Below are 25,692 nucleotides of genomic sequence, written 5' to 3'. Positions count from 1 at the left end.
ATTATTATTATTATTATTATTATTATTATGCTGAAATCACTCAGGAATAGCCTGGTTTTCAAGAAATTATGAGATTCTTGTGGGGGAAAAATCTTCTTCTACTGTTCCATAACACAATAACTGGAATTTCAAAAGTCTAGAGTTATTTGAAATCTGAAAATCTCATTCTGAATAACTCTGCGTAATTTTTTTTATTATTATTTAAACTATATTAATTATTCCATTTCTACCAGGTTTGCAATTCATGCATTATTTTCTTCTGGTCGTTAAGGAGAACACAGAGGGATTTAATAACCAGAAATGAGTTTTCCACTTGGATTGAGTCTCTCAAGTGCTGCTGAAAGGCACCAGAGGCTTTCCAGCTCCTCACTTTGGGAGACGCCACATGGGAAGGACTCTGGGTGTGTTTGGACAGACAATAATTCCCACTGAGCAAACTCTGACAAATTTGTGGAAGTTATTGTACTTTTATAACTGTTCTATTTGTATTGTTTTATTATTATTGCATTTTATTATCTCTCCTAACACCTCTCCTTTCTACCTGGGCTCCAAAGGAGTTGGATGAGGCACATCCACTGCAGTATCAAGAGGTGTTTTGTTTTTTTTTTCCCATAACCAATTTTCAGCTAATTTAATACATCTGATTTTCCATATTCTTACAAGACAGAGTGATATAATTCTTTTGAGCAAGGGAGGCAGCAGCACAGCACGAATAAACCCTCAGTAGCTTCCCAAGGAGATAATAGTGCAGTGGCAGCTTTAACCTTCCCTTTTTTCCCCTCATTTTCCTCCTGTCTTGATGTCTATTTTTATCCAGTGATCTTGTGTGAGAAACAAAATGAGTAAAGAACGTTGCTATTCTTGGGAACCCTCCACGAAGCTGGCATGAGAGATGGGAGATAGGCAGCATCTCCCTCAAAAGAGTGTTTTGTGCTGATGGCCAGAGGTATCCTCCCAGCAGCGTTGGGAATGAGAGACTGGAGTGTCATTTCCTTCAGCCAGAGATCAGCTTTGCTCAGGACCACGTGAACGGGCAGGGATCAGAATAAATGCAGTTTAAAAAATAAACCCAAACAACTTTTTCAGCCTTGGCCAAGGGCTGAGCCGTGTAGTACCAACACCACCCCGCAGTGATTCATCGGAGGAAACAAAGCCTCCGACAAGGTGATTCATCCCCTCAGCGCTCAGGGTGTTTTGCAGCCACCTCAATTTACTGATTTTGCATTTCCATATCAAACGCTCTCCATGTGTGCTCACATGTTCGCGTGTGTGCCATCAGCTGCAGCTCAGAGGGGGCTGGAGAACCCTGCGGCCACCGGGGTCTCTCGCTGAAGATAAAGGATCTTGGAAATCATCTCATTCCAGGCTGGATGGAGCTCTGAGCTACCTGGGGGAGTGAAAGGTGTCCCTATCCATGGCAGGGGGGAAGATGGGATGATCTCTAAAGAGAGGGGATGATCTCCAAGGTCTGTTCCACCCCAAACCCCTCTGTGATTCCCTGAGCCATAAGAAGCCCGACAGCATCTCTGCTATCAATGATCCCCAATTAGGATGATGGCAGGAATCACTCAGGGTGATAAAACAGACATCAGGGTTCATTTTGTCTCTTAGATCTTGGATGAGGCTCTGGGAGTCAACTACAGGGATGTAAACAGGGCTGAAGGCTTTGACAAGAAATGGACACAGTTCACATTAAACCCAGGAACCTCTGAAGGCACCTACACTCTTCACCCCCCTGCATTTCAGTGGCAGCTGGGTGCCCACACAGCTCTCAAAAATTGGGCATTATTGTCTTTGATAAGGGTTTCAGTTATCACAACTTCAGTCAAGGGTGAATTTCCAGTGACCCCATGGATGCGTTCTCAGCCCTCAGTGAGTTCATTAATTTCCTTTCAGCTGGGGAGTAGAACAATAAGTACGAACAGAATATTTTGTGTTTCTCCTGACAGAGGCAATCGCTTGCAAAATCTACCAAGAAATAATTAGAGCTGTTGGTTTTGTGGTTCGCTTGTTTTCTGCCTCCCTGCCCTTTTATGCAAAGCTCTTTGCTGCCGAGGACACAGCTCATGCTGATGCAAATTCGGGGCAAGCACCTGCTATTTAACCTCTTGTACCAGAGCTGGGGAGAACTGATGCAACACTGGTCAGAAGAGATGAACCAGCGAACTGTGCTCTGGGAATCAGCATCATCAGGCAGGTGAGAGTGTGAAAGGTGTGTAGGGTGATGCTGTCATGTTAGAAAGCACATCACCACCTCTAAACCAGAACATACAGCCAGAGTACCCCAAAACATCTATTTAATGGGGGATGCCCCTGGATCCCTGGCAGTGTCCAAGGCCAGGTTGGACACTGGGGCTTGGAGCACCCTGGGACAGTGGAAGGTGTCCCTGCCATGGCAGGGGTGGGATAGGATGAGCTTTAAGGTCCCTCCCAACCCATATCAGTCTGGGATTCTGTGATTACAGGACCTTCCCAGCAGATCCCAGCCTCTCCAGCTCACCCTGTGGGTTTGTAGTGCTGTGCTCGTGGGCTGAGCAGATTTATCTCAGAAATCAGCAGGTCTGGTTTAACCTGGATTGTGCTCATTTGCACATATTTATCCCATTTTTTCTCCGTGACACTCACTGATCTCTTTTCCTTTTGCAGCCGTCATCAGCACCTGGTTGTTCTCCCATGAGTTTAGCACAGGTGTGTTTGTGTTTGAAGAGCTGACCTGCAATCCAGGTGTGAGCGTAAAAGCCCAAGAGCTCACTGAGAACTGGGCCTTTCCCACGACACCACACAAAGTGACATGCTCTGGAGTATCATCCACCCCAGTGAGGGATGTATCTGCTCAACCATGCGCAGGAATTGCTGGACTGCCTGCTCTAGAGTCACTGCAGAACCTTGGGAATTTGGATTTTCCTGTAGTTCAGAGCTGTCACACTGTTGAGGAGCCCTGGGGAGAAATTACTTCAGTAGGGGATCTCCATGTGCTGCTTCCCAAAGAGTGGATCTGCTGCTCTGCACTTGCTGCCTTAAGGGGTCAAATGAACTCTCACAGGCAAGAATTTGTAAATCTTGCCTTTATAATAAAGATTAATTTCCAGAACAAGAACCTCTGCTGCTCGTGGCTTGTGTCCAGAAGTTTAGCATCCACCAAGAAGGACCCAACAAGTGAGGAACCACCTCATGCAACCTGCCAGGTCTGACCAAGTGAGACCATTTCCTCATCCCTTTGTCTCTGGTTAAAACAGGTTGTGCCTGTTCCCATGGTGATAAGGGATGCTCTGGAAAACACTGCTTTGCAAATCTGTAAAAGTCTTTGTAGTGCTCTCCTCCAGTGATTTTACTAAAGATAGTGGCAATAATAGGAAAATGCCACAACTCTGCAATGTCAGGGGTGTAAAGAGCAATTGGATTAAAATTGAAAAGTTCTACCTTTTATCTGGGAGGCCACGAGCACAAATCAGAGGAAACTGGAGAACTGCACTCAGTAATTGCCTGGTTTTTCTGTTCTGATATTCTTCCCAAGGAATTTCTTGTTGCTCTCTACTGAAGGCAAGGATGGACCCTTGGTAAGATCTTCTTTGCCCTCTCTGATGTCCTTGTAATATCAAATTTGGATTAGCTGAGACAAATAACCCAGGATTATTTTCCTGTTAGATAAATTAACTGTCTTGAATGGATGTGATTCAAAAGTGGACACACATCCAGCTGGGAACATTGTCAGGAAAACTCAGGTGTCTTTTGACTTGAACTGGCCAGAAAGTCAGGAGTCATCGCACAGAAAGACATGCAGGGACCTTTAACACTGGAACAGAGAAGGAACGTTTCCAGATAAATCTCACTTGAGTTCTGTGCAAAGACAGGGTGGTGGTCCCAGGCCAGGACAGGATAGAAGTGAGCAGGAATTCCCTGATAAATCTGGGATTACAGACACCCTCTGTGGGCACATCCCAACCTCTGCATTCAGCTGCTTCAGTGTCACCAGTTCCTTTTTGCCCAGAACTATCAGAAACATATTTCTGATGCATTTCTGTGAAATTCTTCCTTGAAAATCTCACCCAACTATCTTCAGACCTCCACAGACAAGGGTAGTCATAGAATTATAGAATATCTTGAGCTGGAAGGGATCCATAAGGAATGAGTCCAACCTCCTGCTCCTCCCAGGAGTGCCCAACACAAACTCCTGTGGCCAAGAGGATCATCCAGAGGTTCCTTTACCCTTGGACAGGGTTAGGGCTGTGAGGAGCCTATTCCAGTGATCAGCCACCTCTGAGGGAGGGTGTCCACTCTGAATGTCCACTCGGAACGTCCCCTGATGCAGCTCCACTCCCTTTCCTCCTGTGCTGTCCTGGTCACCAGAGGGACCAGCAGCTCCTGCCCTGCTCCTGTTATGTGGACTGCCATGACATCCCCTCCTCACCCATCCCTTCTCCAGCCTGAACAAACCAAGCCACCTCAGATGTTCCTCCTAAATCCTGCCCTTCTTGGTGCCTCTTTCCCCACCTTGGTTGCCCTCCCCTGGACACACCCTCCGAGTCCGATGTCCTTTTCCTGCTGAGCTGCCCAAAACTGCTGCCAACCCTCGAGGTGGGGCTGCGGCAGGGCAGAGCAGGTCCATCTCCTCCCTCCCTGCCCTGGCCGGTGATGCTGTGCTTGGGGCACCCGGGGCTGCCCAGAGGTCACCGGTAGATGCAAAGCTCTGCAGGTCGCTCCCCGTTGGGAGCAGCGGAGGTTTCAGTGCACAACAGGAAGGCAGAGCTCGCTCCGGGCGACTCCCTGAGCCCAACTGCAGCTGCACCGAGTCTGAAATGAAAGAAAATTTGCATATCTCCCCATTTCACAGCGCCGGCGGCGGGGCGGGGGAGCCGGGGCGGGGGATCGCGGTGTCTGTTCACCTGGTGACATCAGAAACCTCGGCTGCAGCGCGGGACCTCGGCGGAGAAATCCCTGAGCAAGAACATGAAGCTCCTTCCCCTGCTCACAGCCCCGTCCTGCCTCACGCCCCCGGGGCCCTCTCTCTTTGTACAGCAAGTGATGAAGTTTTTTTTTCCAGATCACATGAGCCAGGATGAAGGGGGAAAATCCTGCCAGGAGCAGAGATGGGCTGCAACTTGAACCCGACCGAGGGGAGACACATCGGTGCCTGGAGTGCTATATAAGAATGTGCCAGACACCAGAGCAAACACTTCCTCAGGAGAAGGACTCGCATGAATCAGCCATGAATGTGAATGAAGACAATGTTTCCAGGAGGCTTGGAGCCACTAACAGAGTCTGTTTGTATTTTATCATCGCCATCCTGTGCGCCTTGCTCGTCTTCGCCTTGGCCACCATCATGGTCCTGGTCGTCCAGAGGACGGTAAGAGATTGAGTCATTGCTCTTCTCTCTTCTCTCTTCTTTTTTCTCTCCTCTCTCCTCTCTCTTCTCTCTTCTCTCCTCTCTCTTCTCTCTTCTCTCGTCTCTCCTCTCTCCTCTCTTCTCTCTTCTCTTCTTTTTTCTCTCCTCTCTCCTCTCCCCTTCCCAACTCTTCTCAACTCTTCCCTTCCCTTTTCCACTCTGTGGCCAGAAGAGCAGTTCCTATCTCTCTTATGCACACACACATGAATCAGGGGAAAGATGAAACACAGACAAAAGAACTTCAGGAAAAGAGGATCTTTCTCCACAGACAACGTTTATTCTTGGCAATTGCAACTCTGCAAATGGAAGGAAAGATCTCCTGATCCAAGGTGCCAAGCAACCTCTGTCCCTGCTGGTTTGATGTGAGTCTCCTGTGGGTTCTTTGGAGAGCAAACCAGTGTTAAAGAGGGTTTGGTCTGCTCTGGTCCCCTGAAATGGATTGCAGCAGGGGACATGCCACAGCTCTGTGTGACGCCCTGTGCTGCTGCCTGCTGAGGAGGTGAGGCAGAGCTGTCCTGGAGCACCCAGAGCAGTGGTGGGGGCCAAGGAACCCCCTCGTGCCCCCTGTCCCCTCTGTCCTGTCTTGGGTGTGATTTTTAATGCACAACCAGAGTTCTAGAAAGGATATCAGGGACACAAGGTCACACACAAACAACCTTTCCCTTTACCAACAGTCACTTTAACTCCTCAAAATAAAAGATTGCTCTCAAATGGATCTGGGGTTGGTAGGGAACCAGTGACAGCCAGAGCAGAGATAGATGGTTGTGAGGATAAAAAGTGAATTTCTGACCTTGTCGGGGCATTCCCATCAACTTTACCAAGGTAAAATGCCAGGTTAGAAGTTTTATAGGCTCTGAAATCTTATTGTAAAAATCAGAGTGCTGAGGTACCTCCACTACTGCTCATCGAGGGAGAGCTCCAGCGCAGGGCTGCTGGAGGAACTGGCCATGGAAAACAAACTATGATCCTTGGACTCAATATTTTCTCTTGCTAAATTTGCCCAGTGCAATTTGTGTGCCCGTGTATGCACATTACCCAGAAATTAAACCAGGAAGGCTTGACTGATACGCCTTCAAGAGAGGAATCATTTACCTGTAATCAGTGCTCTCCCAAAAGAGAAGCACTTTGAGGACAGTTAACATGAGACATGGGGCTTTTTAAGTGAGAAATAGTGGGTTATCAGGGGAAATCTTTAAAATAACAGTCGAGGTAATTACAGACTTGCCACGGCTTTGCTGTATAATGAGGCTTTCATTTGTACTGATTATGGAAGCCGGCATTAAATCACCTCTCCATCAGGATAAAGCAGTTACAGGAGTTGCCAGAGGAACAAGATTGCTGAAAGAGCCAATGTTTTGACTTAAAAGAGTAATGACACCATTGCAGCTGCTTTGAAAACAAGCCTGGCTGAAGGAGGAAATACGAAGCTGAGGGGTGTGAGGAACAAATAAAATCAGGCAGCAATTTTACGCTCTGAGGAGAATTTGGCAGTAAGGCACAGTTTTGTGTTTTGCTCTCAGGGAGTTCAGCAGCAGAGCAGTCATCCCCCATCTGTGGCTGGTCCTGATGCCCCAGAGCAGAGAACGAGTGTTGGTTCTGTGGGACAGAGCTAGGCCTGCTCCAAAAGCCCCTCAGCTCTTGGCTGCACTGTCAGAGGGAGGCTGGGCACAGAATCTTTTGGGAATCAGCCGTGGTTGGGCTGAGCATCCCCAGCACTGCCTGCCAGGACCTGAGGGGCTGGGGCATCCCTGGAGCCCTGTGCAGACTGAGCTGCTGTAGGGATCAGAGCATCACCAGCTGACTTCATTATTTTCTTTATAACTGTGACAAAAACGCCAACATTTTGTGTGATCATCTCCTTGGGACAATCAGCTTTTCCCTCCAGATGTTTTCAGCTGGATTGTGTCCGTGCTCCCTGAGTTCTGGGGCAACTTCCCACCCTCCCTATGCTGAGCTTTTATTTCCCTCTCTTCCAAGGGGTGTTTGAGGGTCACAGGGAATGCTGGGCTTGCACCTTTGGGTGCCACAGCATTCAGAGACTTGTGGTGATGAGATCACACAGGCTGCCTTTTGATGAATGCGTAATTGCCTAATTTAAGTTGAAGGAAGACAGACTGGAAAAGGAAAATCAAACTCTGCAGAAAGCAGGCACTTGCAACCCCCACAATCTGGGTGCTCCAAAGAAGGGAAACAAAGAAGGGGAAAAGGCAACTATGATTCAAAGCTGCTTCTCTGAATCCTACGGCACCTCTGACAGACATTATCACACCTCCCCACTTTCCAGCACCCCAAGAAATTTCCTTTACGCCCTGTTTTTAAGAAGGGTGGCACAGCTCGTTACTGCCACGTCTGGGAAGGGTCAGTTTTAGAGCTAAACTCTGTTTTTTGGAACTATTTCCAGTGCTGAAGTCAGTTCATTTCTTCAGCTCTCATCTGCAGAACCACTTGGCTTCAGGCCATTGTTGATCTTTCACTAGTGACTCAATTTTCCTCTGGGATGAGAACAGTCTCTGCAAGGTGGTCTGGAGCCATCATTTTTCTTCTTAACATTGTTTATAAGTGTGCTAAACCCTCCACCCCTCTGCCTGCTGCATTCACTGCTGGATCTATGTGTATATACACACCCCGGGAGATATTTGTGTGTTTAGAGAGAGAGATGTGAAACCAGTTACAGAGAATGGGACAGGAAGGGCTGGAAAATGTCATTTTAAGGCACAAAGACCCTCACAAGGCTGGTGCTGTGCAGGAAGGTTCATCAGACACCTGGGCCTCCCATTACAAATTCTGTGTGAGTGTCCAGAGTCCATTGACTGGGTTAGTTCATCACTGCTCTGGATTTTGTAGACTTCATATATTGAAGCTCTAAATTGTGTGGGAAAACCTTTTTATCACCAGTGTGGTGAATAGTAAAGGTCAGAGCAGGTTTTGCTATTTGCTGATCTGCTCTTCAAGGCTGTTAGGAACCTTTAGCAGTAGGTTTGTGAATGACTCATACAGCACCCAGCAGGATCCTGCACTGTTTATTGGGGTTTTATGTTTCCTTAAAACTCATTTTGGCTTTGGGTGCCCCACTCAGGCAACCCCCTCTTGTGGCAACCCTGTCAGACAGGAAAATAAAATAAAATTTTGAAATTAAAATAAAATTAAAATACTGAATATTCTTCTAAAAGCAGATTTCCCACCCGTTGAGCTCTACAGGAAATCCACTGAGGCATTTTAGGAGAAAACTGCCCTGGCCCAGCTCTTGCTCTGGGTGTTCTGTGCAGTGACAGTCACCTGCTGTCTGGGAGTGCCACTTCAACAGCTTTGGTCAGCACAGGAGAAACTGATTTTCACCCGGGGCCATGGGGACAGTGCTCTGCTTTCTGCACTTTTCATGTCCAGCTTCAACCTCTTGGCACCTCAGGAGGAAGTGCCCCCACCTCCTTCCGCAGGCAGAGCTGGGCCATGGAATAAATCCCAGGTTCACTGAGTTGGAAAAGACCTCCAGGATCAGCAAATCCAACCCATGCCTAGTCCCCACCTTGTCCCCAGCCCAGAGCACTGAGTGCCACCTCCAGCCCTTCCTTGGACACCTGCAGGGATGGGAGCTCCAAACCTCCCTGGGCAGCCCCTGCCAAGACCTGAGCCCCTTTCCATGGGGAAATTCCTCCTGAAATCATAGTGGTTTGAGCAGAAACACAGGAGAATCTTGGGGCTTCTTTTTAAACTGAAGGATTTTCTTTGAGGGCAAAGAGCTCTTCCCCACAGAGCTGCCATGTGGACATGCCCTTGGGGAGCCCTGGCCCAGTTCCCTGAGCCCAGGCCCGTGATGGGGATGGTGCTTTGGGGGAATTTCCTTGGGCTCCCTAGAGGTAGGTAAAGACTCCACAGAATCCCAGACTGGTTTGGGTTGGAAGGGACCTTAAAACTCATCCAGTGCCACCCCTGCCATGGGCAGGGACACTTCCCACTGTGCCAGGCTGCTCCAAGCCCCAATGTCCAGCCTGGCCTTGGACACTGCCAGGGATCCAGGGGCAGCCACAGCTGCTCTGGGCACCCTGTGCCAGGGCCTGCCCACCCTCCCAGTGGTATCTGGTTCAATGACTATTCACTGTTGTGACCCAGGAATTTAGAATGACCCTTTATTCTGCCTCAGCTTGAGAAAAGTTCTTGTGAAATGATTAAGAGGAAGAAGAAATAAATCACTTTCGCTGGCACCTGATTATCATTTTCTCTAATAAAGCAAACTCAAATTATTCTGCTTGCTGAGAAAAGACTGAGCTCCTTCATCACCAGCCCCCAGATCACTCCAGACAGGGTGAAATGTGTTGTCTTGAATTTTTTCTGAGCTGGCACTGGAGAATTTAATCTGTTTGGGCTCCTCCTGTGTGCGTCTTTGCATTCCAAATGACAGCATTACATGTGATATTCTTGCTGCTGGAAAAGAGAGAAATAATAGCAGTAATATTTCAAAGGATGTCCTAAAGGCTTATTTCAGTATCTACTCAGTTGTCACTAAAATAAATTGCTTTGGTCTGTGCTGGTTTTACTCTCTGGGAGCCTTCCCAGGTGAGAACACAATGCCTTTAGTCCATTTTAATTTTGTTTTTACGCCCCGAGTGCAGAGCAGGCTCTGAGCCACCAGCGAGGCAAACACCTCCCTGCCTGATTTCATTGAGTGCAATCTCACTGGGGGCAGAGCATCCGTTTTCTGTTACCTAAAATATCCTGAATTCTCCACAGAGAGCAGGAATGTTCAGATATTGCCCTGAACAACACTTCCTGTGCCCTGAGTGTGTGTGAGACAACAGCCCAGGGCAGGGGCAAAGGAAGGGGCTGAGAGGTCCTGGCAGAGACTCCTGGGGGTGTTTTCAGCCCAAAACCTGCTTAGTTTAACATTTGGTGACCCCTGATGAGATCCATGAGAGTTGCCAAGGGACGATCTTGTGTCAGGGACAACAAGCTTGGATTAATCTATTTTTTTTCAAATTGCATCTCCATGTTCCTGTTCTTCCTGCACAGCTCAGGAAGGTCACCTGGAGGAATATTGGCTCAGCAGGTGATTCTGCCGTGCCTTACACAGGTGTGGGCAGAGAAAATGAACAAATTAGAGATCTCCACATTCCTGGAGAATCACAGAATCATTTAATTTGGGAAAGAGCCCAAAGATCAGAGAGTCCAACCATTAACCTGTCACTGCCCAGTGCCCCTGGGGGCAGCTCTGCCACCCCTGCAGGACACAGCTTTTGGCACCAGACCAAAGGATGACAACCCTTTGCTGGGAGCAGATGCAGCTCCACACTTCGCTGCTGTTCAAAACATGGCCACGTGAAGCCAAAAGCTAATTAAAAACCTTCCTAAAGATTTAAAATTAGAACATTGAGCACCACAGACAGACCCAACACAGCTTCTCTCCCTGTCCAACCACTTTCCTTCTCCCCACACCACCTGTTTATCCCTTTCACACACAGAAATGAGGCGTTTATGCTGTAACACCACTATGGATGGAGCTGTTCCCACCACAGGGGTGCCCAGTTTCTCCCAGGAGATATCACATGTTCTCTTAAAGCTGGTAAAGCTTCCCAAATTTCTCCTTCCTGGGCATCCTGGTGGGTCACTGAACAGGCTCCCCAGAGAAGTGCTCAGGGCACAAGAGTCTGACAGGGCTCAAGGAGGAGCTGGAAAAGGGTTTTAGCCCTACGGTTTCATTTTAGGTAAGTGAGGAGCAGGGAGAAGGATTTAACAATCCTAATGGATCCCTCCCAACTCCAGACAGCAGTGTGCTAAGCTGGGCTGGCCTGATAAGCCTGCACAATTAGCCCAGGTGATTTGTACCCACGTGTGAGGAGCTGGTTCAGCCCAGGCTGAGCAAACCCCACTCCTGACACTGAAATCCCTGTGGGATCACCCAGTGGGACACTGAAGGGATGTGACACACAGTGAGCAACTCTCAGTGCTCTCCTCAGCTGTTGGGAGAACATTTTGCTCCCTGAGGGCATTGCTGGACATTTATGAGCTGCCAGGGACTCCGGGGCGTGTGTCTGGGTGACAGAAAGGTGTCATCAGGGGAATCCTGCTGTTATTCACCCCTGGAGCTGGTTTTCAGGGAATTTCTTATGTCATGCTGACTGAGGACAATTTCCTGTGCCATTTTCACCCCTGGTTTTACACCTCAGCAAGAAGCAGGAGGAGAGGTGAGGCAGGACATCACTGTCATGCTCAGACCTGTTTGGGGCTCTACAGCTTTAATGATCTTTGCCAGCACTTGGCTCTCCAGACTGTCCAGTCCCACTCTCTCCTACTCTCTCCAAGCCTTGCAAGGCACAGAGAGGGACTTTTAGGATTTGTGCTTCTGGAAGAGCCCAAACAGAACCCACATCATTTTCTTACTGTGCTAAGAGAATCTGGCTGCGTCAGAAATGTCGATTTTCTACGTTAGAAAAAACCAGAAATGATCCAGATCCACAGCTGCACATGAAATGTGTAGTTCCTGTTCTCAGAATAATCCATCTCTTTCTTCTCTTTTAGGAAGCTGATCCTGCCATGGAGGGCATCAAAAAACCCATCAGGACAGGTAAGAGCCCTAAACAATACAGGCAATTTGTCATATCTGCAATGCAAATATTGCCCAGGGTCACAAATAAGCCAACTGCGCGCATCTTAACATTTCTAATAAAGGCTCCTCTTGGTGAAAAGCCAAAGTAGTGGGGAAAAAAATGAAAGTAAGAGAAAAAGCTTTTAAATTACTCAGTACATCCAGGAACCAGTGTATGACTGAGGAAATAACAAATATTTCTGACTGTGCCCTGCGGTGTCTGCTCAAAAGAGCTTTTTGCCAGGAGATGTGAACATCACTCTGATTTTAAGGTCTCATTTTAAGTGCTGGCTCTTTCAAATGTGTGTAAAGTCCTCATCTTCACGAGGGTGGGGTAAAAATGTGTTCCACATATTTCAAAACAGCCCCATGTTTGAGGGGAAAAGGGAGAAGGGAATGGGTGGGTCGAGAAGGGACAAGGGGAGAAAAGCAACAAAAGGCACAGAGCAAGGAATTGAAACAGGCAGAGTGTGAGGACAGGGAGCCTGAAATAAGAAAATCTGTCTGACAGGGACAATTTACCCAGATTGTGCTTTGCCTCAGCACAGCTCAGGAGCACCATTCATGTCCCTGGCCCTGCCTCACACGGTTCAGCACCAATGTTTGACTCCCTGCAAATGCAGGTTCATGCCCAGTCCCAGAGGGCAGGAGATGCCTTTGCCTCCAGCACAGCGGGGAAACGGAGTGCTGTGTTCATCCAGAGGTGGAGAATGGGAGATTGGAGGGCACTGGGGTTGTCCAGCTGGAGCAGACTGAGGGCAGAACTCCCCGGGGGCTGCAGCTCCTCCCGAGGGGCAGCTCCCATCTCTGCTCTGGGACAGGGCCAGGAGCCAGGGAAGGGCTGGAGCTGGGCCAGGGCAGGCTCAGGCTGCAGAGCAGGGAAAGGTTCTTCCCCCAGAGGGTGCTGGGCACTGCCCAGGCTCCCCAGGGAATGGGCACGGCCCCGAGGCTGCCAGAGCTCCAGGAGCCTTTGGACAGCGCTGCCAGGGATGCCCAGGGTGGGATTGTTGGGGGGTCTGGGCAGGGACAGGGGCTGGGCTGGGTGATCCCTCTGGGTCCCTTCCAGCTCAGGATATTCTGCGATTTCTTGATTCTAAGTAAGAGAAGCCCAAGGTCTGGGAAGTCCCAGTCCCACAATCACCTTTTCTGCAGCTGCATTTTTGCAGCATTTGGGGACCCCTTACTCCATTTGGGGTAACTTTCAATCCGTGACTCTCCCATACTGGGAACGTTTCACAGCCCACAGTTCCCACAGCAGTCCCTGCGTGTCTCACTCTTCCTGAGAGCTTCATATCGTGCCTGACCATCACCTTTTTTCTTGTTTTAAAATTCCTGTAACCTGGAGGAATTTTCTTTTCTCCTTTGGCTCTCCCTAAGGCACCCTAAACACATACACTGCTTTCTCTCTAGCAACCTAAACATCCCCTTAAATCTTCTGAAGTCTTTCTCAAGTCTTTTTGTGTTTTATTTTGTGCCTGAAGAGGCTCAGAAATCGAGCAGGATCTGAAGGTGTGGAGCCTTCTGATCCACAGAGGAGGAGCCACAGAGGTTGTACTGTTAGGGCAGAAAAGCAAACTTTGCAAAGCAAAGAACAAGGGGTAAGGGCATTTCCAGGGCAGGGAGAAAGATGTCACTGGTCCAAAAGCCCATTTAGAGTTATATGTATTATATTTATATTTATATTTATATTTATATTTATATTTATATTTAAGAAAATAATATATACACATATATACCATACATAAATTATATATAGCAACCATATATAAACCATATATATATATATATATATAAGAATGATTTTATTTCAGCTCAGGCAACTTGTGCAGTTGTTTTTTCTCCTCACCAGCAGCTGGCAGGTGCCAGGTAGCAGCAAAGTGCTCTCTCAGGAATGGCCAGGATGCTGTTCCATCAGCCAGAACATTTCTGTCTTTAGCTCCATACCAACCCCAGGCATCCTCTCGCTCTGAATTTCCAAATTCTGCTGCCCAGTCTGAGGTGATGCCACTAGTGAAGGACAAAAGGGGGGCTGGTAGTGAGGGCCCACACCAGGAAGAGCTGCTGAAAGCTGGTTTCAGTGGATTTGATGCTCTCCCAGCCCAGTCCTCAGTGCCCGTCAGTCTCTGTTGGAGGGTAACAGAGCATTCAAGTGTGAGCAGATTGCCAGGGCTTTTTATTTTCCTCTTAAAATGCATAAAGCAGAGCTTATTAATTAATATACCCAGTGAGTAATTTACTGAGGGCCCCTCACAGGGAGCTCTGTCAGCTGCTGGCAACCAAGCAGGGACTTGTGGCAACTGCTGCCAGGAGCAGGGGGAACACTCAGGTGGGGACTGTGCTTAGGCTGGAGCTGCTGAGGATTAAATTTTGAACCCATTCTGCCTCCCAGGCAGCCCAGAGGGAATTTGGAGTGCTTTGTAGCCATGAACCTGGGCTCCTGCATGGTTAAAATGGGCAAGAGAGTGTTAACCCACGGATTGAAAGTTACTCAGAATGGAGTAAGGGGTCCCCAAATGCTGCAAAAATGCAGCTGCAGAAAAGGTGATGGTGGGATTGGGACTCTCCAGACCTTGGGCCCCTCTAACATAGAATCAAGAAGTCACAGAATATCCTGAGCTGGAAGGGACCCACAGGGATCACCCAGCCCAACCCCTGTCCCTGCCCAGACCCCCCACCAATCCCAGCCTGGGCATCCCTGGAGCGCTGTCCAAAGGCTCCTGGAGCTCTGGCAGCCTCGGGGCCGTGCCCATTCCCTGGGGAGCCTGGGCAGTGCCCAGCACCCTCTGGGGGAAGAACCTTTCCCTGCTCTGCAGCCTGAGCCTGCCCTGGCCCAGCTCCAGCCCTTCCCTGGCTCCTGGCCCTGTCCCAGGGCAGAGATGGGAGCTGCCCCTCGGGAGGAGCTGCAGCCCCCGGGGAGCTCTGCCCTCAGTCTGCTCCAGCTCCAACCTGGCTCCAGCCCTGTGTCAGTGCCACCATCTCAGGGATTCTCTGGGGGACAAAAGCCCATCCCTGGCAGTGTCCCAGGCCAGGCTGGACAGGGCTTGGAGCACCCTGGGATAGTGGGAGGTGTCCCTGCCCAAGGACGAGCTTTCAGGTCCCTCCCAATCCAAACCAGTCCATGACCCTGTGACACAACAATTCTGTGCCAGGTCCAGCCGAGGTTATTCAGTCAGAGACTTCACTGAGATGGCAACGGGCAGCAGCCCAGACCCAGCCACAGCACTGCATTAATTATGTCTTCTTACGGCAAGAAAATGCAATGATTTAATTTAAATCTCCAATGAGATGATGTTCTATTGTTAGCTAAACACCAGTGGGCACTAAAGCAGATTTATGGGATGTTTCCAGCCCTGACTCAGCTGCCAGGCCCCAATGGATGGGTGACAGGAACCCACAGGCACAGGCTGAGAGCAATGCAATGTCAGCTCATTAAATGTTTGTGTGAAAAATGGGACGAGCCTCCTCAAACCCTCCGTGCCACTGTCGGTGCAGTACCTGAGCAACAGAGGGGGAAGGAATTAAATCCATCACAAACTAAGTGTTTGTGAAATGTTCTTTCTGTGGAAGCATTTATGTGCAGAAACTCATCCCCATTTCACAAATAACAAATCATGTATCAGTGTGGATCTGAGGGGTATCGTTATGTTCCTTTTTTTAGAGGGAAAATGAACTCACAGACAAATTGATGACCTGGAAAGGTACAGCCCTCGTCATCTCTTTGCTGGCCTCTCCGAGCCTCATTTCCCTGGGAATTGTGTAATCCTGGGCTGATGGCTTTTCTTGTTTTTCTTTTTTTGCCGCAATTCTTTGAGCTGCAAAGATTTGATATCAAAATATCTTCTCATTTACAAAAGGGAAAAAACAAAAATCCTGCACACACACTACTTTTTTGTAGGTATTTTTCTCTGGCACTGTACAGACCAGGAAAAGAAATCCAGCACCCTGCTCTGAGGTTCAAAGGGAAATAGGTTCCCAAATAAAACTCTGGCTCTGAGAAATTACTATAATACAGGTGACAATATTATATTAATAGCACAAACCTGCTACTGTAGAGAAAATCAGGCTGAAGCAAATGAGCCAAGGAGCCTTTTCAGATTTGCAGCAATGTCTCAGAGGGCAGTTTGGCCTTCTGCAACTAAATCTGATCTCAACACTATGAGGAGCAGCTGAGGGAGCTGGGAAAGGGGCTGAGCCTGGAGAAAAGGAGGCTCAGGGGGGACGTTGTGGCTCTGCACAACTCCCTGCCAGGAGGGGACAGCCGGGTGGGTCGGGCTCTGCTCCCAGGGAACAGGGACAGGAGGAGAGGGAACGACCTCAGGCTGGGCCAGGGGAGGCTCAGGGTGGACACCAGCAGGAATTTCCCCATGGAAAGGGTGCTCAGGCCTTGGCAGGGGCTGCCCATCCCTGGAGCTGTTTAAGGAAGGATTTGGCACTCAGTGCTCTGAGGACAAGGTGGGGACCAGGCACAGGCTGGATTTGATGATCTTGGAGGTCTTTTCCAACCTCATCACCCTGTGGTCCTGTGATGACCTCGCAGGGCATTAGACACCAATCCCACTGCAGTGGGTCCCTCAGAAATGGATATTTCACACTTTGGCCATAAAGGTTTTTCTCCTCTCAGCTTCAGTCCAGGGAGGTGTCTGTGTGCAGAAATGTGACGCTGCCTGAGGACTGTCTGCCCTGGGAGGCCAGGGCAGAGGAGCTGTGCTTCTCAGTTTGAAAAATCTGGGCAAGCCTGGGCTTGTAAATGCTAGAAAGAGTGCAGAGTCCCCTTGCAGGGCAGCATCCCGGGGACATGCACCACACACATCCAGGCTGGGCTGGGGGCTGAGTTCAGCACAGATGGGGTGATTGGTACTGCTCAGAATGCTCAGTGTTGGGTCTTCCTTCACTCCAATACTTAAAACACAAGCTAAAAGTCAATATATATAAATATATATGAATACACACACACACATATGTATGAACAGCTCATGACATTATGTGACCTTTGCTACACTGACAAAGAGGGAGAGATGTGAAGAGTTTGTACTAAATTTTACACTGAAGTTCCACAGGTTTGGCAGTATTCAGGTGTGCCGTGAGGAATTCATACGAGGTTCTTCCTAAATTTGGTGGGGGAAAAAAAGGGATATTTCTTTAGTTTCTTCTTCTTTTGGAAGGAGATTTGGCAGCTGAGTTCAGCCCCCTTCAGCCCAGAGTGGCAGCCTTGGGGCTCTCAGTGTGTGTGTGACAGGCACAGCCCAGAGCTCTGTCACAGAGCCCAGGAGGGGATGTCACACAGCTGCCACTTGTCACAGCATCACAGCCTGGGCCAGTCCTTTGGCTGCTGTTTGCAGGGCACTGAACTGGCAGGAGAGAGCTCAGATTAGCTACAGGGACTCCCTAAAGTCCCTGTAACTAATTTTCAGACTTTTCATTTTTTTATTTCTCAGACTTTATGCTGCTGAGAAATAAAATGAGGCAAAATCTGCTAACTCCGGCTTGCTGACAGAGCTGTGTGCCATCACCTGGCCTAATTCCATAAGCACTGAAATCCACGGGGGTCACAGAGGAATCAAAAGCTGTTTGTTGCCTGCTTTTGCCTCTTTACTTCGTGAAATAATTCATGCTCCTGTGCTCCTGTGCCCACCCACTGTAGGCCCCCACCCCCACGGCAGTGGAATGTCACCAAGGGATGGCTGGGAGCAGGACAAGCCTCAGGAGCCCCACTCGAGGGGCTTTCCATGTCTGGGTAGCAGCACCTTCCACGCTGACAGAGCTACTTTCAGCTCGTGGTTTCAGTGCCCTTTGCTGGTGCTCCTGTCAGAGCCATCTCTGAGGTGGGGAAACTGAGGCAGGCAGCAGAGAGAACTTTCCCCAGCACAGCTACATCCTCTCGGACCTGTCTGGCAGCAGCCCTTGTGTCCTGGTGTCCCTGAGCCCTTGGCTCCCCCCTGCCTGGACAAGGGGCTGCTGTGTTTTGATGTTCTGAGAGAACTTCAGGGGTTCATTTTGTACCTCGGGGGGAAATCCTGGGGGTTCAGTGAAATTGCAGCTTCTGTGAGATCCATTTCACAGTCCTGTCTTACAGCCCCTTGGGCTTGATGCCTTGGGAAGGCTGGCCTGGAACAGAGACTGGACAGAGCCAGAGAATAGAGTAGGTATTTATTGAAAGGCCTTTAGGATACACCTTGGGCAGGACGAGAGCCTGACCAGGGCTACACCCAAGGTGGGCCCAAAATGGTCACAAAATGGATGAACAGTCACGAGGTCTCACACTTTTATAAGTTTTGGTCCATTTGCATTTTGGGGTTTAACTGTCCAATTCCAGCTCCAGGCTGTGAGGTCCCATCCTTCTTGTTCCTCCCTCCAGCCCACCCTTGTTTGTGCCTTTGGGCTGAAAGTTGTCCGTGGTGTGCAGCAGGAAAAGGATTTGTTTTGTCTCCCTGCTCTGTGAAGGGAGCTCGCCAGCATTTAATGTGAGGCTCAGAATTAGGCAGCACAGAATCTGAAAAATACGAAAGTTTTCCCCAGGCTCAGTGGGGAAAAGCTGCCTGAAGCTCCTGGGAACAGCCAGGCTCTTTTCCTCAGGGCAGCACCCTCTGGATGCCCATCCTACCATAAAAGCGGTCAAAAAGACAAAAATAAGTGATCTCCTGATATTTTCTTTAGGGCTTCTCCCTGAGACCTCTCCCATACCAGCAGCTTCCCTTGAAGCAGCAGATGTGCAGTGCTTGTGCCTCACAGGACGCACTGAAACCACTGTGGTCCCCTTGGTCCTTAGCCCCAAGTGTAACTTTGTCTTTCCTCCTCCTCGCAGTATTTTTAAGCCCATCTAATCCCACTGATTGCAGAGGGATTACCTCTGCTTTACACCGTGACGCGTGCAAAGCCAATTAGGCAGTGTGAGCACATCCATCGATCAGTCCTGGTAATTTCAGCCTCTCTTGGCTTGAGCTGAAATGTTTCAGATAAAATGATTAACTTGAGAAATAGAAGCAGAAAACAGTTGCAAGCTGCCTCAGCAGAGTGAGGACCAGACCTGTCTCTCTACAACAAATTTTTTCCATAATTTTCTCTTCTGACTAACGCAGCTGATGTCACCGAAGTTGAATGCAGGAACACCAAACTTGCTGACACCAATAAACGTGAAGTGCAGCTCTGGAAATGCAAAGTGCAGCCAGGTCAGAGAGGGAAGATCTTTCAAGATGCCATGGACACCCCGAGCAGCTCAGGCCCCGAGGTCAGGGCAGGTCTGGGCAGTTTCTGGGCGGGCTCAGCACCTGGCTTGGCAGAGCTCGCAGGGCTGCAGCCTCCAAAGGCTGCTTGTGCAGCAGGGGATTTTCAGCCTTTGGAGGGTAAAGCCCCTAAATGCCACTGAGTTTCTGTAAATAATCTCTCCCTTCCTGCAGGATACACGGAGTGTGAGTGGGCTCGGGGTGCTGGTTGTATTACCAGACACTTGTTATCACCGCAACAGCTTCAGCTGAAATAAGGGCCAGAAGGGATTTTGCCCATCCTATGCCGTATCTCCACATCTCTGCAGCGCCTGTGCCCTCACTAAAACAGTAGATTGACATGACTAACACCGGGAAAGCTGCCTTTGGTTTTTCTTTGGGGATTTCCAGAATGGTGAAGGGACTTTGGTACACAACTTACTCATTCTTGGAGAGCAGTGAGCTCCTGCTCACCACAAAAATTTTTAAGCTACTGAAATCAGAGAAATATTGCCATTTTTTTTCAAGATATCCACAGTTCCTATCTCTAGTGAAAAGTGCAAAGGGTGCAATGCACACCTCACCAACCCCTCCGGCCAGGGGGACTCGGGTGTGGGGACAGCTTCTCCCTGATTTATCCATCCTCATTATCAAAGACTCCCTTAGAAACCAGGTCATGTAGATACAGCAGGGGTCTGGAGATTTGAATCTCTTATCATAACCCCCAGTTTCAGTAATCTTATGAAACTTAAGATCCTTATCTCACTCTGCATATAAAAAGAGTTCTTGTTAGAATCATGGAATCACAGAATATCCTGAGTTGAAGGGACCCATACGATGATCCAGCCCAGCCCCTGGCCCTGCACAGACCCCCCCAACAATCCCACCCTGGGCATCCCTGGCAGCGCTGTCCAAAGGCTCCTGGAGCTCTGGCAGCCTCGGGGCCGTGCCCATTCCCTGGGGAGCCTGGGCAGTGCCCAGCACCCTCTGGGGGAAGAACCTTTCCCTGCTCTGCAGCCTGAGCCTGCCCTGGCCCAGCTCCAGCCCTTCCCTGGCTCCTGGCCCTGTCCCAGAGCAGAGATGGGAGCTGCCCCTCGGGAGGAGCTGCAGCCCCCGGGGAGCTCTGCCCTCAGTCTGCTCCAGCTGGACAATCCCAGTGCCCTCAGCTGCTCCTCATGGGCCCCTCCAGACCCTTCCCCATCCCCGTGTCCCTCCTCTGGACACTCTCACAACTTTAGATCTTTCTTTTATTGTGACTCTCAGAACTTGCCCCAGGGGTTGAGGTGAGGCCGCAGCAGCAGAGAGCAGGGTGGGACGTGTGAGGATCATGACACACAACATTCGATGCCAAGTTTTAGTAGGACTTAATTTTGTGCATTAACTTGTCCTTCAGAGACCCTTGTAGGGCTGGGGGTTGTGATATCAGTTTTATAAACTGAGTCACAGAAAAACTCTGGAAGTTTGTGTACCCTGGGAGAGGGAGCATAATTTGATAAGGCTTTACTGAAACTCCTTCCTGCTTTTTTCTTGGTGTTCAGCTGTGGAATGAAACACAGAATATTCCTAATTTGCCATCTGAGCTCCTGTGCACTTCCACAGCCACAGCAGGGCCAGAAGATGTAAAGGAGAGCAAATGCCAGGAGAAATAACCATTCACCTGTCAGGCTGCAGCACTGGGATGTGCACTGTTTTCCTGAATCCATACCCTGTCTGTGTGTCCATCCACCTCTGGACGTAGGGGACAATTCCATGTCATACAGGATAAAGACAGAATAACCACAGAATCATTGACTGAATCCCAGAATGGTTTGGGTTCAAAAGAACCTTAAATCTCATCTCACTCCACCCCCTGCCATGGGCAGGGACACCTTCCACTACCCCAGGATGCCCCAAGCCCCGTCCAGCCTGGCTTTGGACACTGCCAGGGATGGATAATCAATTCCATTAACTGAACATCCAGTATGGTGGGAGGAGGACAAACTTACAGAGAGGAGATGGCAGGCGGGAATATGGACAGGAAGGTGAAACGCAAGGGGGAGAAGTTTGGAGCAGGGTCTGGGATGCAGGAGCTGGATCACAGGGATGCGGTGCCGGGATGCCGGGGATGGGACTCGGCTCCCCGGTGCGCTGCGGCCGCCTGCAGTGCCGGGCTCGGCCGTGGGATGGAGCCGTCCCCGCGGCCCTGGATGGAGCAATTCCTGTGGCCGTGGATGGAGCAGTCCCCGCGGCAGTGGGAGGGAGCAATCCCCGCATCCCGTGGGATGGAGCCGCCCCAGCGTCGCGGGCGATGGAGCAGTTCCCGCATCCCGGGGGAGGGAACAGATCCCGCGGCCGTGGGATGGAGAAATCTCCGCATCTCGTAGGATGGAGAATTTCCCGCAGTCCCCGCATCCCGTGGGATGGAGCCGTCCCCCGCAGCTGTGGCGGGGCAGCCCCGGCGCCTTCCCCGTCCCGGCGCTTTGGATTTGCGGCATTCCCGGGGCAAGGCTGCTGCCCTGGGCTCGGACCCGCGGGGCTGGGGCGGGCGGGCCGTGCCCTGGGCATGTGCGGGGGGAGCGGGGCAGGAGCGGGGCCGGCTCGGCCCCTCCAGCAGCAGCTTTGGGGTCCCTGGTGCCCAGAGGGGCTGTGGCTGCCCCTGGATCCCTGGCAGTGCCCACGGCCAGGTTGGACATTGGGACTTGGAGCAGCCTGGGATAGTGGGAGGTGTTCCTCCCCATGGCAGGGGTGGGACTGGATGAGCTTTAAGGTCCCTTACAACCCAAACCACTCTAGGATTATGTGAACAACCTAAAATCCTGATGAAATCCACATTTTAACCAGAGCAACATTCCAAAAGCACTCGAATAGCCATTTTCAGGACTATGTTCCACTTAAATGTTTAAAAGCTTTCTGTAATTGCACCACAAAAATCACTTGGTTAAATTAAGCTTACCTGCGCATAATTCCTGTTTCATAGAATCAGAGAAACCCAGACTGGTTTGGGATGGAAGGAACCTTAAAGCCCATCTAATTACAACCCCCTGCCATGGGCAGGGACACCTCCCACTGTCCCAGGCTGCTCCAAGCCAACCTGGCCTTGGACACTGCCAGGGATCCAGGGGCAGCCACAGCTTTGCTGGGCACCCTGTGCCAGGGCCTGCCCACCCTCACTGTAATTCCTCCTTGTGTCTATTCCAATTTCACCCTCTTTTAATTTAAACCCATCACTCCTATTTTTAAGAAGCAGGGTAAGGAATTAAACTTTACACGGCTGAGAGCTGCAATCTGCCAGAGCTTTAGGTTGTTATAGATTTACCAGTTGAGTGACACTGCCCTGAATTCCCTGGGCAGATCAGATATTCTCAGCCAAGGAGTAAGAACTATGCTGGAAGTGGGGTACCAAGTGCTGGCTGCATTTTACACTACCAAAAAAACCGAGAAAATGTTCAGAAGCTATGAGTTAATCTGTTGTTTTCTTCAGGGAACACCTTTGAAGACTGTTTGAGGATCCTACAGAGTGTCCCAGACAAGAAAGCTGTTGCCTACATGAGAGGTCAGTGGGGAGTCCAGGGTGGGGGAAAAAGGTTGGGAAAGGGAAATTTCAGAGCTGTCTGAAAAGCTGCTCATGTCATTCACACTGGGTTTAGTGACAAATAGCTTTTTTGTCCAAAGGGGCATTTTGTAGGAAAAAAATTCCTTAGCTCTCCTGGAATGTGGTTGGCAAACCCCTATCTGATCCTAGAAACTTCTTTTTTCTAACTTGATAAAAATAAAAGGAAATAAATATTTGCCTTCTGCACACTCACAGAGGAATGTAAATCTCCATGAATTTGGAAAGCACATGAATGTTCATCTCTATTAATTCCCTTAAAATGCCAAGTGGGGAAATAATGGAGATGAACATCCATGAGTTTCTCTGCCCTGGGTTTCCCATGGGCTGAGTAAATCCTTGGAACTGTCAGTGCCCCACCTCCATGTGTGACCCCCCCAGCTGCCTTTCCAGGAGTTTTCCTGGAGTTTCCTGCAGGAAACCACTGGGCAGGTGTCTCCTTTCAGCAGGAAGCACTGCTGGAAGTGTCCCAGGGCTGAAGGGAGCTCGGAGCTAACAGCCTTTTGCTTTCCTTCCAGTGTCCAGCACAGTGAACAGCTCCAGGCTGAGCCTGGTGGAGAAGGGGTTCTGTGAGTCCATCCAGTGCAAGAGCCAGGAGGTGGTGATCCAGGAACAGGGCCTCTACCTGATCTTCTGCCAGCTGAACTTTCACTCTGCCAAGTGCTCCAAGAGCCCCATCGACCTCAAGATCGAGCTCCTGGTGAACGACATAGTAGACAGCCAGACGTTGTCCACGCTCTGCACGTCGGAGAAGTGCCAGGACAAGACTTTTAAGACCTCGCTCCAGTTCCACTTGACACACCTGAAAGTGCAGGACCGGATATCAGTGACACTGAACCACCCCGAGTTCCTGAATGACGTTTCCCTTCCCAATGAAAACGTTCTCGGGGTCGTGAGGTACAGCGATGGGATGTGAGCAGCTCCCTGAGCCCCCACTGCTGCCCAGACCCTTTCTCTGAACACCAGCAGCCTGCTTTTACTAGGCACCACCTTGGTTTAAACTTCCCACCTCGCCTCATCCCTAGGGTGAACAAGGAACTTTGTGAGTGTCCCAGAAAAAAGACACTGCAAGAGCCACAGCTGACAGCTGCCCTGGCTCCAGGTGGGATGGTTGGACTTTCCAGCACATAACCCACAGACCCACCAAAGGTTCCTCGAAACAATCTGTGCAAACACAGACTAAAACCCAGCCAGATCATGGCAAGAATGCACAATAAGGAGATTTCTAGGGTCACAAACTGCTGGCACAGTTCCTATGCTCAGGACATGGGGAAAATCTGTTTAACTCTATTTTATGGAGTAGTGTTTTAACCTGGTCTTTCCAAAAACCCAACAGTCAAAGCTTGTAGTCAAAGCTTTTCTTTACCATGGTCACACAATGACAACTCTGGAGCAGATTCATGGTACAACAGCAAAAACCGATGAAATTATTGACTCTGGGACTGGTAGCTAAACTCTGGGGCAGGACATAGGAGATATGGGATTTACAGGATATTTCTGGGCTGCATTCTGCTATGGACTTTATGCCATTTCCTTCAAGTGTCTTCCTTGTAACTATTTATCCATCTTTTCTATTTAAATATAAAGCTCTTTGGGACAGAGACTTTGTCTAAGCAGAATGCTCAGCCTCTGTTCTCCCCTGGGGTTCTCAGACCTTTTTCACGTTAAATATTAGAGCAGCAAAGGCATTGCCAATCTGGCAAATAGCAAAGTTCATTAGGATGAATCTTCCTGGAGTGCTGCCCTGCCAGTGTGACATAGACCACACCAGGCTGGGAATCCTCCTCCAACACCAGCATTTCCTGGAAAACCAGGACTCCAGACTTCCCCAAAGTCCAGACTCTGCTCCAGACATCCCCAAAACCAGTTTCAGACTGGCCCTCAGCTGAGATGTTTGAGCAGGCCAGAGGATGGGTGGTATTTGAGCTTCTTTGGCTCCCTGAGATGTCTGGAGAATGCATGATAAAAGAAGAATTTCAGGCCCTCTTATTCCATGAATTGCAGCAACCCAGACATTTACTTGCAATTTCATTCTTACAGTGTGAGGAGGGAAGGGACCCAGATGCTGCCAAAGCTGGTGTCAGTTCAGCCCTTCCCCTTTTCCCTTCATCTCTGGGATCCCAGGAAGGTCTGCTGGCAGCATTATTGGAGTTTTCCCCCTTGCACAACTGACATTCTTCTATGACTGGAGCTTGGCAAACTCTCCACAGCAAACATTCAGTCACAGATCGAGTTTCTGGCTCCAGAAACCCGGTGGTTTATCATCCAGGCTCGGTGGATGCTGGTGACTGATGTAGCTCAGTTTGTGTGAGCACACTCCAAATATTCCTCAGAGCAGTAATTCTTTTCTTGTTTTACATCACCAGAAACTGATGGTGCACATCAATGAAGTTTTTTTTCTCGTCCACCAGGTGACTTCAAATTACAGCAGACACTTTCCAAAGGTCAGGAACAACTGATATGATTCACTGCTAGAGATACCCACTTTCTGTTTTGATGAACATTGATGCAAACAAAAATTCCTTTTGCTGTTAATGACTCAAAGAAAAAAAAAAGAAAGAAAGAAAGAAAAGAAAACTAAATCAAAAAAAAAAAAAAAAAAAACCACCAAACCCCATAGGTTTTGTTTTCTTTCTTTTTCCCTTAGCAAAGGGAAATTTATTTCCTAAGAGTCAGCTGACCTTGCCTATGACTTTGGAACCTCCTCTGGGATCTCCTTACCCCTCTGGGCCTTATAAATCCCTCATGTCTCTGAACAGGGTTTTTAACTTCTATTTGCCTCCCCTTTGATACACACAAGCAGTTTTCAGAGAAGTTAAAGCAAGCCTGGCAGTGAGGGATCACAGCTTCTGAATATCGAAGCAGTCAGTGAATGAAAATATGCATCTCCTCACACATCCCACCACTTCTCCTCTCCCTCGAGGCTTGGAATTGAAAGAGAAAG

At 49.4% G+C, this 25,692-nt stretch overlaps 1 protein-coding gene across 1 annotated transcript; it reads left to right on the top strand.

Moving 5' to 3' along the window:
- The first annotated feature begins 4,927 nt into the window (after positions 1-4,927).
- Positions 4,928-24,349, top strand: TNFSF8 (TNF superfamily member 8). Its single transcript, XM_066201241.1, has 4 exons — positions 4,928-5,344; positions 11,894-11,939; positions 22,620-22,691; positions 23,267-24,349. Exons 1-4 carry the CDS (start codon positions 5,057-5,059, stop codon positions 23,662-23,664), a joined length of 804 nt encoding a protein of 267 aa, XP_066057338.1. The 5' UTR covers positions 4,928-5,056; the 3' UTR covers positions 23,665-24,349.
- Positions 24,350-25,692: the final 1,343 nt, after the last annotated feature.

Source organism: Chamaea fasciata, unplaced genomic scaffold (assembly GCF_029207755.1).
Source record: "Chamaea fasciata isolate MVZ Bird 193981 ecotype frontalis unplaced genomic scaffold, bChaFas1.0.hap1 SCAF_20, whole genome shotgun sequence".
Taxonomy (NCBI): Eukaryota; Metazoa; Chordata; class Aves; order Passeriformes; family Sylviidae; genus Chamaea; species Chamaea fasciata.
Note: the sequence above shows the minus strand (reverse complement) of the source record. Positions and strands in the feature narration are given on the sequence as shown.